The sequence below is a fragment of the Trichoderma gamsii genome (genome assembly GCF_001481775.2).
Source record: "Trichoderma gamsii strain T6085 chromosome Unknown Scaffold_24.2, whole genome shotgun sequence".
Lineage (NCBI taxonomy): Eukaryota > Fungi > Ascomycota > Sordariomycetes > Hypocreales > Hypocreaceae > Trichoderma > Trichoderma gamsii.
This window is the reverse complement of record NW_020171361.1, coordinates 362132-376278: the sequence shown is the minus strand read 5'-3', so window position 1 is coordinate 376278 and position 14147 is coordinate 362132. Positions and strand designations below refer to the sequence as shown.

Genomic DNA, 14147 nt, shown 5'->3' with positions numbered 1-14147 from the left:
GATTGTGGTATAAGAAGACCCTGATCCGTTTCGTTGCCATGTGATACAATATGCCTGGGCTGAATCACAAGCAGGCTAGAGAAGTCACAAGCATCTCTTGCCTCATCGTTCAATTTTATGATATTATGCAGGCCAAACTGTTCGTATGCAATCATTTCGGACGATTGCGCTTGAGTGTTTGTGAGGAAACAGAGCACGCTTTGACTCGGCTCAAGATGAACGCGGACAGGAACAGTCGCAACAGCTGGGCCCGGAATCTTCGTTATTCCAACCACGGGGGCCTGGCGACCCGAAACTGTTGTGCCAAAGCATACATCAGAAGTATCACAGTAGTATGAGAGTAAAACAGCCCAGGCAGCGCGCAGCATTGTAGCTTTTGTAATGTTGGCAAAGGGTTTGGGTATATTCATCTCCAGTTCGATGTATCCTGTATTATTCGTGCCAACCTTTTGATACACAGAACTCAATCGGTTTGGATAAATCGCCCTTTTTGCATCTTGAAGCTGTTTAGACCAATAATCGCTTGCAGACTGGTGATCGAGATCCAGAGTGTATTGAATGAATCGTGAAAATGGCTGCAGCTGAACCTCATGGTTGCCTTCATAGACGTCATTTAAAGCCTTGAGGATCAAATTCATGGTCCACCCATCAAACACCGCATGATGGATTGTCCATATGAAATGCAAACCGTCTCCATGTTCAATCAATCCGTAGCGGCATAACCGTGATCCGTACCCCATCTTGACATGCTGCAAGCTCTTTATATAGTCATCTAGGGATATCTGTTCTGTCGAATCCCATTCCAGGTCGTCTTTGAGAATAAGCTGAATTGAAGAACCGTCTTTATGCACAATTCGACTTCTCAAATTAGGGAACATCTCAACAATCTTCTCCCACGCAGCCTTGAAATCCCCCAACGGTGCATTTTTGGAAATGCGGTAATGAAGTCTAGCAACGTACGAAGATGGATTTTTGGCGGCTAGAGCCATGAGGCCTTCTTGGAATTTCGAACAGGGGTAAGCATCTTCCACCTGGGCCTTATCAAAAACTGTTGTCGTGGGATTCGAACCATCTGTGAAGAGCGCTTCCATATGAGACTGGGTCAACATGCTAAACGGTTCGATGAGCTTGACATTATAGTCCTCTTTGGTCAGGCTTTGAGCCTTGGAAGCCACATGATGAAGTCGAGCGTCACTAAATATTTCCCTTGCACTGAGACCCAAACCAACCTCTCGAGCAGCAGAGACAAGTCGTATGACGGCCATCGAGTCGCCTCCAATTTGGAAGAAGCTGTCGTCTCTTCCAATCGATTCAGCGGGAATCTTTAGAATGTCGGCCCACAGCTGTTGCAGCATCTCCTCGGTGCTTGTTACCGGAGCTCGTTTTATGTTGTTGACTAGCGAGTATTCGTCAAGCTGCTCCTGTGAAAGTAACGTGGTGGTAGCTATAAGCAGCTTCCGATCCAATTTAGCCGTTGCTCCAAGTGGCATATAACCGCAGGGAATAAAGATTTTTGGGACCATGTAAGAAGGAAGAACATCAGCGAGTGCTATTATAAGGTCATGGAACTGGGGTATCAGGCGATCTGATAAAGGAAGGAAGAGGTCTTCGTTGTCATAGTTGACAGCCAGATGCGATGGCAGAGTGTCATTGTTGAAACAACAATACGCTACAAGGTGTGATGTCTGTTGTCTATTAATAACATCTACCGCAATCTGGCGGGCTCCGGGCAGATGTGTAGATATTTGATACTCAATCTCGTGAAGCTCTATGCGAAGGCCACGAAGCTTGACTTGAGAGTCCTTTCGACCGCAAAATTCTATAGTGCCATTGGGATTGTAAAAGCCCAAGTCGCCAGTCCTATAAAATCGGCTCCAACATTCCAGCTCGCGGCGAGGCGCCCAATCCGGAAGCGAAGTCACGAGGACATCTCGAGTTTTGGACGGATTAGCCAAATATTCTCTCAGAAGTGTTGGTCCTTGGAGGGCAATCTCGCCAATACATCCTATAGGAGTAAGCTGTTGTGAATCATTTGGATTTACAAGCCACCAGCGGCCCGCAATGGGCCTTCCAATTGTCATTGGCGAGTCATTCAAACTCTCCAGCTCGTGAACTGATGCAGCTGCACAGCTTTCGGTTGGGCCCCAACCATTGTAGAGTCGTAGCTTTCCAAACCAGGTCTGAATAATATCCGAAGCCGCAGCCTCTCCTCCTAAGACAAGTATTTCAAGGCTGGGTAGCTTTTCCGGTTTCAAACTGCGTGCAACAGTTGGAGTGACAATTGCCGCCGTTATGTGGGCATTAGACATGTAACTGCTTATATCGTTCATTTGCTCATCCCAAGACGGCATGCATACGCAGCCACCACAAAGAAGGGGCATATATATCTCAGATATCGACATGTCGAAAATGAATGCGGCAAACTGTAGCATTCGCACGTTATTCGTGAAGCCAACTCGGCGAGCAAGAGCCATCTGCGACGTGCACAGTGACCGATGCTCAATTGCAACACCTTTTGCCATACCCGTAGTTCCGGATGTGAACATTATGTACGCAATATCCGTTGTTGATACGGGAACTGCGAGCTGTTCATCACTTATGCCTTCTGCAGCTAGACGTTTGTCCAGGTCTGAGGATACTTCGAGGATATACTGGACGAGGGGTGCACATTTCGAAGTGGTAGTCGGGGACGTCAAGATTAGCGATGCCGCAGTTTGTGAGATAACCTGTGAATACCTCCTGGATGGATGGCTTGGATCCAAAGGCGACCATGCTGCTCCGGTCTTGTTGACGGCGAGTATTGCCACAACAAACCAAGTTGTCTTTTCGAAACAAATGTGAACAATATCACCCAGACCAACGCTAAATTTATCAACAAGGAGATGAGCTAAACGGTTTGCAGCTCGTTCAAGTTGGCTGTACGAGTAATCTCCATCATACCCCGATATGGCGAGAGCATCTGGATGTGTTAAGGCCTGGGTTTCAACAAGATGGTGAATACAAGAACCGAAAATCTCGGGTTCACATTTATTAAACTCAATTGCCTGTTTGAGATCCCACTCAGATGATAGTGAAAGATCATCTAACAGCGTATCACTTGACGAAGCAAGCTGGCAAATAACATGGCTGAGCTGATGAATCATGGCCTCCGCCTGTGAATCGACCACTACACCAGACTTGAAAATGATGACCAACTCAATGGCATTATCGTAAAGACGCGCTTGAACAAGAAGAGGGTAGCTGAAAAAGTCTTGCATGGGGCCAGCCAATTCATCTACTTCTTTATCCGTAGCGACTATGATATCATGGCCTGGTTCGTCCGCACCAGGCTGCATTGGCTGAACTGTGAGAAGACTAGAAAACTGGCAAGCTTCTCTTATATCTTCGCTAAGTTTAGCAATGTTTGATAGGCCAAACTGCTCATAAGGAATCATTTCTAATGCTTGTTCTTGAACGGCATGGAGAAAAGAAGACACAGGTTGATTTCGCTCAATAATAATCCGGATTGGAAGTGTGGAGATTGTTGGGCCTGCAATATCCATTATATCGGCTACAGCTGCCTGGCGTCCAGAAATAGTTGTTCCAAAGCATATATCATCGGTATTGCAGTAGCGAGCTAGAATCAGAGCCCACGCTGCTCGTATCAGCGTTGCCGCTGTTATGTTTGAGCCTTTCGCGCTGGGCAAATTGACCATTTTGTTAATAGTCTTGGTTTTGCCCGTCGACGCTTTAATGTCGTGTTTGGCAGACGGGAATGTTGCTGGGTGGGAGTTCTGTAGCTGCATTTTCCAGTATCGTTCAGCGTCGAGTGCATCTAGAGATCTAATATAGCGTATGAATCTGGCAAAAGGAGGAACGGAAGGCGACTGTGCTCCAGAATAAACTTTCCGCAGGACGTTTAAGATATTTTGATTTGATACACCGTCATAGATAGCATGGTGAATTTCCCACGCGAAGTAACGGCGTCCATCTTCTTGTTGAATAAGTGTATATGAGGAAAGGCTTGATCCGTAGCCTATTTCGAGAGGTTTCTGTTCTTGAAGAACCTGATTCAGATTCTTGTCTTGAATGGTTGTCCAATTGAATTCGTCTCGCAAAACAATTTGGATTGCCGATTTGTTTACATATAAAATCCGAGTCCTCAGAATGCTACAAATTTTGGCTGTTTCTTTCCAAGCGGCTTTAAATAGATCCACGTCGACATGATCAGGAACTCTGTAGATTAGTCTCGCCGTATATGATCCAGAAAATTTGACAGCTAAGACCATGAGGCCCTCTTGGAGACTAGTGCAAGGGAATGCATCATCAACAACAGCATCTGGTATCGAATATTCGCCACGTATCGCTTCAAAAACGCCTTCTTGCTGGCGACTAGACAACATACTAAAGGGCTTTATACTATTGATAGTAGCTTCTGGGCTTACTGCAACAGCGTTGGCCATGTCTTGTAGCCGAGGACTGCGGAATACGGTGGCCACGTTCAAATCGATGCCATGCTTCTGTGCGGCAGCAGCAAGTCGAATAGCACCAATTGAGTTTCCTCCTATACGTAGGAAGTTATCGTTTCTGCCGATGCGTTCCGCATCAACACAGAGTACCTCGGCCCATAATTCCTGAAGTTTGAGCTCCATATGGGTGGCTGGAGCTACCCTTTCTTCGTTGCCTGGGGCAAACCGTAACCGGTCATCCTTTGACAGATTTTGCCCAAACTCTTTGATAGCACGACGATCAACCTTACCGGACGTTGTGTACTCTGGCTTATAGCGTAAAATAATAAATGATGAAGGAATCATATATATGGGCAGAGTTGTAACCAAGCTTGCTTGTAAATCAGACATCAACGCTTGCTGCTTTTCAGATATACTGTCAATCAACTTCAAGGAAGATTGGCCGTCTGATGCAGTGCGGTTCATATACCACAAGAAAGCTAGCAGGCAATCTTGTCGTTTGCCACCATCTCTTACTTCAACCAAATCCACCGTTGCGGTCATATTTGATGGAAGGGCCTTGTGGATCCGAGACTCAATTTCGCCCAGCTCCACGCGTTGGCCATGTATCTTGACTTGCGTGTCTTTGCGACAGATATAGTCAAATGATCCATCGCCGTTTCGGCGCACCAAATCACCCGTTAGATAAGCTCTTTTGGGGAAATCGTGAGGAAGCCAGCTCGTGTTCAAGCCCTCAATCCAATTGGCTGCTTGGGTTCTGGAAGCATTGATGTATCCCCGTGCCAGCATTGGGCCTTGGATAAGCAATTCGCCGACGCATCCAACAGGAACAAGTCGGTTGATGTTATCCGGCTCGACAACCCAAAAGACGCTTGAAAGAGGCTTGCCAAGGTTTGTTGATTTACCCAGCCTACCTATCGTCGGATTCCAAGCACATATTGAGGCTTCAGCCGGCCCATAGAGACCGTGAACTTCAGCAAACTCATTCCACCGTTCTGCGGTCTTTTGGCCAATAGCCTCTCCCCCAAGGCAGACCACGCGAAGCGTCGGCACGTCCGCAGGATTTAAAAGATCGGCGACGGTAGGTGTAAGGAAAATCCAATTCGCTTGCGACCTCCTGATAGCGCCGGCGAGGTCGTTTATGCGATCATGGTCTGAAGGAATGCAAACGCAGCCACCTCGTATTAAGGTGACTAGAGTATCTAAGATACCAACGTCGAATGTGTAGGCCGAAAACTGAAAGACTCGGCTGCCGGGACCAATTCGAAGGTCACGTCCATACGCATTTGAGGATGAACAAATTGCATCGTGCTGGATAACCATGCCTTTCGGCCTGCCTGTGCTTCCACTCGTGAAAAGGACAACTGCCGCGTTGTTAGGGCTTGCACGAGATTGCACAGAGCTAACAGTGTCAGGCAAAGCATCTATAAACCTTTTGTCAATTACAAGAGTAGAGAGGCCAAATGCTTGGACATGTTCTTCGCAGCAGGGGCTTGTGAGGATAATTGTTGCTTTTACATCGTCGATGATGCTACTGAGACGATCATGAGGCGCTTTTGGATCAAGAGGAACAAATGCACCGCCTGCTATTCCTATGGCAACCATGGTCAGGACGGCAAAAGTTGACTTTGGAAAACATATGGGCACCAAAGTCTCAGGCCCTATCCCAAGTTGCGAGAGCTTGTTGGCTAGTCGAGACGCCTTAGAGTGAAGTTCGGTGTACGAAAGGTCGCCATCCCATGAGCTTATGGCATTATGATTGCCGTATTTGCGAGCTGAATCTTGAATCAACCAGTGAATGCAAGATTGAGTAGATGGCATCATCTTCTGAGAGTCAATGGCATGTTTGATGTCCCAGTCTCCGACAAGGGAGATTGAATCTAAGCAAATATCCTTGTTTAGTTGCTGAGTAACATTCTCGATCTGATAAGACATTGCTATAATTTCTTGCTCTTCCAGTATATTGTCGTCGTAAAAGAAGCGTAGTTGAACGCTATTGTCAGTAATTGCGCAAATGAGGACAAGAGGATAATTGAAGTAAGTTTGCATTGAGTCCTCGGTCAGCGAACTTTCGGCTTCTCCAGAAAGGAGTATGGCATCAGTGGAGTCCTTGGTAGAGAACTCTTGGGGTTGAATCACGAGTAAGCTTGAAAAGTTGCAAGCGTCTTTTGCATCAGGGCTCACATTCGCAATATTTTGTATTCCCACTTGTTCAAATGGTATCATGGCCGTAGCCTGGTTTTGAACACTGACAAGAAAATCCGAGGCTTTCATCTGTTTATCAAGGCGAATACGAATTGGGACAGTCGCAATGGCCAGTCCCGCCATTGCTTCTAGGCCGGGCACAGGTGCCTGGCGGCCAGATACGGTTGCTCCAAAAGCGAAATCTTCGGCATTGCAATACCGAGAGAGGATTATTGCCCAAGCAGCACGTAAAGCAGACGCTTTAGTGATTGATGACTTTCTCATGTTACTTAAAGCAATTGTTCTTCGATGTACTCGAGTTGACTGGCTACTCTTTCTGGTTAAAAAGTCATTAAGAGGTGGAAACGCAGCTCTTTTGGAGCCACGCAACTCAGTGCGCCAAAAATTGGCCGCAGCATCATGGTCAAGTGAAAGGCAGTATTGAACAAATGCATTGTACGGCTGCAAACGGGGAACTTCCACTTGTCGATAGACTGTCTCAAGGGTGTCCAAAATGATCTGCATCGTCCAACCATCATAAATAACATGATGCGCGGACCAAATAAAGTAATTAGTCTCTGCTTCACAGAGCAATGCGTACCAACAGAGAGGAGTGCCGTAGCTCATTCCAAGGCCTCGGTCTGAATGCACAAGGGAGGAGAGGGATTCTTTTCTCGTTTCCTCCCACCTGGCTGCGTGTTTGACAACTACCTGAGTTGATAAATCATTTAGGAGTACAATTCTTGTGCGCAACGCTCCGCACAACTCTACTGTCTTACTCCAGGCTTCTCTAAATCGTGCAACATCAATGTGGCTGGGTAGTCTGTAAACATACTTGGCCACATAAGAGCCACGCTGCTTGACAGACAGAGCCATCAAGCCTTCTTGCAGAGATGTACATGGGAACGCATCCACAACATCACTAACGGGAACGTGGCATAGCCCTGCGGCCGTTTGCTGGGCCGATTCTCGGATAGTCTCGGGCATAAGCGTGAACGGCAATATGGGTTCTTCTGTCTGACTATTCCCGTTGTGCAAAGTGGCTTTTGAGGCAACTGCGAGAAGTCTGGAATCATCAAAAACATCTTTCACGCATATTTCGATGCCCTCGGTTCGTGAATTAGATACTAGACGTATAGCTGAGATAGAATCACCGCCAATCTGCAAGAAGTGGTCATCTCTTCCAATAGAGTCAGAAGAAATATTCAGGAGTGATGCCCAAATTGATTGGAATCGACGTTCCATTTCTGTTTCTGGAGCCCTCTTTTTGTTATCAAGTGAAGAGAAAGACGATAGTTGGTCATGGCTGAGCAGAGATGCCATCTTGCGAAGCGTCTTTCTATCCAGTTTCGTAGAAGTTATAGAGGGCATGTATTTGCAAACGAGAAATACAGAGGGTATCATGTATCTAGGCAACAACGCCTTTAGCTGCCCTAACATGGCTGCGAGCAGGGACTGTATTTCAGCTGTTGGTGGCGTAAATAGCTCATCTATGTCGCCGTCTGATGCCGCCGGCAAGGTTCGAGTTTCATCACTAAAGCAAATATAAGAGACTAATGTAGAGCCTCTATCAGTTGCGAGCATGTCTACAGCCACTTGAGAAACGCCTTCCAGTCTCTCACGGATCCGATACTCAACTTCGCTGAGTTCCACCCGCAAGCCACGGATTTTGACTTGCGTATCTCTTCGGCTACAGAATTCGATTGTGCCGTCGTGATTATACATGGCTAAGTCGCCCGATTTATAAAATCGTTTCCACTGTGGGGTCTTTTGCAGTGCCCACTGGGGAAGCGAGGTTATCACAGACGAGCTGGTGCGTTCAGCGTCCCCAAGGTATCCACGGAGTAGCGTTGGGCCTTGTATCATAACCTCACCTACAGTCCCAATTGGAGCTACCTGGTCTGGGCAGTTGGGATCGACAATCCAGCAAAATGCCCCGACTGGCTTGCCTACAGTCAACGGTGACTCGGTAGCAGACTTCCATTCGTGCAGTGAGCTGAAGACGCAAGTTTCAGCCGGGCCCCAGCCACTGATGAATCTCACTTTGCCAATCCACACATCAAAGACGTCGCGGGTGGTGATTTCGCCGCAAAGGAGGAGCAGCTCGAGACCTGGCACTTGTTCAGGTGTTAACACTCTTGCAAATGAGGGAGTCATATAAGCCCAGTTGACATTTGTTTCACGAATAAACCCGGCAATGTCGTTCAAGCGAGCTTTCTCTGACGGCACGCAGACGCAGGCACCTGATATAAGTGGCGCCACTATCTCTCCAATAGAAAGATCGAATACAAATGCAGCAAACTGTAGCATTCGAACGCCAGAATGAAGGTTCAACCTTTTTATAATAGCCATTTGACTGCTACAAACGGCTCGATGCTCCATAACAAGACCCTTCGGCATGCCAGTGCTTCCACTAGTAAATAGGACATAAGCTATATTGGAAGGTAATACGTTAGAAGCAGGGGGGCTCTGTTTGTTTGAGCCATCCCGAGATAGTTCTTCGTCCAGGGGTGCCGTTACTTGGATTACTAGCGGCAAAAAGCTGCTACACAACGCTGCGTGTGACTCCGACGTCAATGCAGCCACAGCTTTTGTTTGCCTAATGATCTGGCGAAGTCTCTCTGGAGGATGAGACGGATCAAGAGGAGCCCATGCAGCTCCAGCTTTGTTGACCGCTAGAATAGAAACAAAGAACCAAATCGATTTATCGAAGCACACATGAATAATCTCGTCAAGCTTGACTGTGTGCTTGGCCATTAAGTGATGCGCCAACCGATTAGCCGCATGATCCAACTCGGCGTAAGTAAAGCTGCCATCCCAGGCACAGAGAGCCGTGGCATTAGGAGTACGGGCGGCTTGCATCTCCACTAAAGTATGGAAACAGCTATCGACGGCTTCTGGTATCTCTGAGTTGAATATTTCAGACTGTCGAAGGTCCCAGGAAGACGCAACTGTGATGGCGCCAAGATTCGACTCTATTCCCACAGCCAGCTCTTTCGCAATGTGTTGGAATTGTTGTGCTAATGCTACAATTCGCTTTTCGTGGAGAATCCCAGAGTCATAAATAAAAACGAGTTGCGCAGATTCATTGTTTAAATGGCCCTGAACGACGAGTGGATAACTGAAATAATTCTGATGCGTGTATTCGCCTGTTTCTAGCGCCTGATCGGTGGAGACGAGGATTGGATCTTCACCTTCAAAGCCGCCGGCGGACTCTAAAGCCTCTTTGGGTTGAATAACGAACAAACTAGAGAAGTCGCAGGCGTCAAACGCATCGGAGCTCAGTTTACGTATTTCCTGGATACCAAATTGTTCAAATTCCACCATGGCGAGGCCTTGTTCTTGAACATTCTGGAGGAACGTAAGAACCGACTTTTGACGGTCGAGTCGAATGCGGAGAGGGACGGTTGCTATAGCTGGCCCAGCCATATCCATTATCCCGGGTAATGGAGCTTGTCTACCAGATATAGTTGTACCAAAGCATACATCATCGGTATCGCAGTATCGTGCGAGGAGGAGAGCCCACGTAGCACGAAGGATCGTCGCTCTTGTGATGCCAGATGCGCTAATATCAGGAAGCTCAATATCTGTCACAAAGGTGCGAACGCTCCTGGAGTTTTCTGATCGATTGGTCATGCCTGAACGAGTTGGTGGGAACGAAGCTTTCTCTGCCTTGCAAAGCTGTTCAGTCCAGTACTTGGAAGCAGATTCATGGTCAATATTCATGGTGTATTGAATGAAGCGAGAATAAGGTGCGAGAGATGGCGTCTCTAGCCCATTAAACGCTTTGCGCAGAGTATTAAAGAATATTTTCATCGACCACCCATCAAATATTGCGTGATGCATTGTTAAGACAAAGTGCGTCTCGTTTTTCTTTTCTTGTATCAACGCATACCGACAGAGCTGGGATCCGTAATCAACGTGGGTCTTTCGGATGGATTGTAAATAAGACACCAGAGTCATGTCAGTCGTATCATCCCACTTATCGCCAGTAACGAGCACTTGAATAGAAGAGTCAGCTAGACGGACAATTCTAGTTCTGAGAATACCACATAGTTGAACAGTCTTCTGCCATGCGTTTCGGAACTTATCAATATCAACATGCTCCGATAGACGATACTGAAAGCTCGTGATGTAGCTACCCGGGTGCTTTACAGCCAAAGCCAAGAGGCCTTCTTGTAGGCGGCTACACGGATAAGCATCATATATCCCCATCTTTTCAGATAAATCAAGATTGGTTCTCATCTCATCAGTCAAGATGTGGTTTCGCTCATGCTCGCTAAGTAGTTCAAATGGCTTGATCGAGCTTGTCTCTTCCGACGATACTTCAACATGCCGAGCCTTGCTAGCTATGGCGAGCAAACGAGGATCACTAAAAATGTCACCGATGACGAGTTCAATTCCGCGACTTCTAGCAGCAGCGATAAGACGGATAGCCGCAATTGAGTCGCCGCCAATCTTTAAAAAGCTATCATCGCGACCGATTGACTGAGGGGCCATGTTCAGTATTTCGGCCCAAATTTCCCGTAAACGGCGCTCCATATCAGTCGCTGGTGAAACCTTGACTCCATGGGCTAAAGAATACATTTCGAACTGTTGTTGGTCGAGAGACGCAGCAAGTTGGACCAGCATCTTTCTGTCCAACTTAGAAGACGTAACCAGCGGCATTGCTTTACAGGGGATGAAAAGCGTTGGCACCATATAGGTCGGCAGTACAACATTCAAACGTCCGACTAGGGTGTTGATGCTGGCTGTTAGACGCGGCGTTGGCTCCAGCAGAATATTCTGCGCGGTCTCATCATCTATCGAGCCAACTGGAAGAGTATCATCGCTGAAGCATATAAAGGCCACCAAGACAGTCGCGGCATCGCGCTTCGACACATCGACAGCAACTTGAGAAACATCATTCAAGTTATTACTTATGTGATGCTCAATGTCGCCTAACTCTATGCGCAGGCCTCTGATCTTTACCTGGTTATCTTTTCGGGAAGAATACCTAATGGTGCCATCAGAGTTATACACTGCCAAGTCGCCCGTTTTATAGAATCGGCCCCATGTATTGCGATTAGGTACCCATGCCGGCAGTGAGGTCACTATAGCAGAAGCCGTTTTCTCTTGGTCCAATAGGTACTCTCGCATCAAGGCTGGTCCCTGGACAACGATCTCGCCAAGGGTACCTGTAGGGGCTAACTTCTGGGGATCCTTGGGGTCCACAATCCAGCAGCAGTAGGCCGTTATAGGTCTGCCGATCGTAAGATGGGACTCGTTGGCAGATTCCCATTCGTGAAGCGTAGCAATCACAGTGGTTTCAGTAGGTCCCCAGGCGCTAAAGAGCCGCAATTTTCCAAACCATTTCTCAAATACGTCTCTGCCAATTGCCTCTCCGCCAAGAATAAGAGTTTCGAGACATGGCACATCTTCAGGACTAATTGTTCGGGCAAACGAAGGGGTTAAGAAAGAGAATGTTACTTTGGCCTCTCGTATATAGGTTGCAAGTGAGGTCATTTGCATGGCCCATGAAGGGACACACACGCAACCGCCGGCTAAAAGAGTGGCCACAATCTCAGCAACTGAAGCGTCAAACACGTAGGAAGCAAATTGAAGCGTTCTGATGTTGACATCCATGCCGAGTCGGTTGCAAAAGGCAGTTTGGCTGCTGCAAAGAGAATCATGCTGAATAGCCACACCCTTCGGTGTGCCAGTCGATCCAGAGGTAAAAATTATGTATGCTAAATCTCGAGGGGAAACAGACACAGCTAGCTTGGTCTCGTTGGACTGATTCAATGCAAGCTCAGTGTTGAGTTGAGGTCTTATTTCAAGGACGTTTGACACTAGGTTGAGGCATTTCGAGCTATTAGTAGGCGAACAGAGTGCTATACGTGCTCCTGTCTGACTGGCAATTGATTCATGGCGCGCCGCCGGGTGTGATGGATCAAGCGGCACCCAAGCTGCGCCGCTTTTGTTGATGGCTAAGGTTGCGATGATGAATGACGAAGACTTGTCAAAGCATACAAGAACAAGATCTCCCACTTGTACTCCCATATTTCTCACGAGATGATTGGCCAATCTATTAGCAGCATCGTCCATTTCAGAATATGTGAATTGGCCATCCCAAGCATCAATGGCAATGGAGCTGGGATGCATTTGTGCACGCTGTTCAATAAGGTGGTGGATGCATTGGTTGATTGCAACAGGCTCATCGCAATTAGCAGATCGAGCAAAGTTTACGTCCCAATCGCTTATTAGAGAGATATGGCCGAGAAGATTGTCATGTTCGTCAAGCAACTGTGACACGACATGCTCAAAATGAGAACACAAACCTTGAAGTTGGCGCTCAGTAAGTATGTCTGACTTATACACGAGCATAAGGTCAACGTGGTTTTCCAGCAAACTACACTCCACGACGAATGGATAGCTGAAATAGTTGCCCAACATCTTTTCCGCGCCCAGGCCATTAATATCAATTGGTGTAAGAATGTCATTTTCCAGGTTCTTGATCTCGTTTGGTTGTATGACAAGCAGGCTATTGAAATCACAAGAGTCTTTGGCGCTTGCACTAAGCTTGGAGACATTTTGCAGCCCAAATTGCTCGTGTGCAATCATTTCCGTTGCTTGCGCTTGGATCTCTTGGAGGAATGTTGAAACGCGTTTTGATTGATCCAGGCGAATTCTAACAGGCAGTGTACATATTGCTGGGCCAGTCATCTCCGACAAGCCTTGAACAGGTGCCTGCCGACCTGAAGTAGTCACTCCAAAGCACACGTCGTCAGTATCGCTATATCGACCGAGAACAATTGCCCACGCCGCTCTCAGGACTGAGGGTTTTGTGATGGACGATTTGTCGAGGGATGGAAACACAATCCGTGTATTCAGAACGCGCGTTGCGCTGGCTTCTGCCGCTATGGGTTGGAAAGGCGAACTAGCAGGTGGAAATGCAGGTCGTTGAGTACCTTCTAGTTCAGAAAGCCAATAGTTTGCGGCAGCTTGTTGGTCGAGTTGTCTGATGTAATTGATAAAATTGGCGTAAGGCTGCAACGTCGGCGCAGGCTTTCTGTTATAAACCTGCTGAAGCGTGTCAAGGTTGATCTGTATTGTCCACCCATCGATTACGGCGTGATGTGCTGTCCAGACGAAATACTTTGACCCGTTTGAATCGCTGGCAATGGCGTAGCGTGACAAGCGCGATCCGTATTCCATTTCGAACTCGTTCTCCAAATAGGACAACAACGACAAATCACCTGTTTCATCCCAACTCATATCATTAGCAACAACGGCTTGCAGGGATGTTCTATCGTTCATTATAATCCTCGTTCTCAAGTTGCTACACAACTGGACAGTGTGCTCCCAAGACGCCATGAAGTGGTCAATATCAATAGCCTCTACTAGCCTGTATACACGCTTGGCGATGTAAGATCCCGGCTGTTTTACAGCGAGTGCCATGAGCCCCTCTTGTAGCGGTGTACAAGGCAAAATGTCTTCAAGTTTCTGGCTATTCGAAAGTGAGCATTTTTGCCG

At 47.3% G+C, this 14147-nt stretch overlaps 1 protein-coding gene across 1 annotated transcript in view; it reads right to left on the bottom strand.

The window, feature by feature from the left end:
* Positions 1–14147, bottom strand: part of TGAM01_v206934 (hypothetical protein) — a gene marked incomplete at both ends in the record, with an annotated part of 38085 nt that overhangs the window by 15496 nt on the left and 8442 nt on the right. The window contains one exon of the mRNA XM_024549981.1: positions 20–14117. Within this exon, the coding sequence (XP_024405290.1) occupies positions 20–14117 (14098 nt within the window). The remainder of the gene's footprint in view (positions 1–19; positions 14118–14147) is intronic.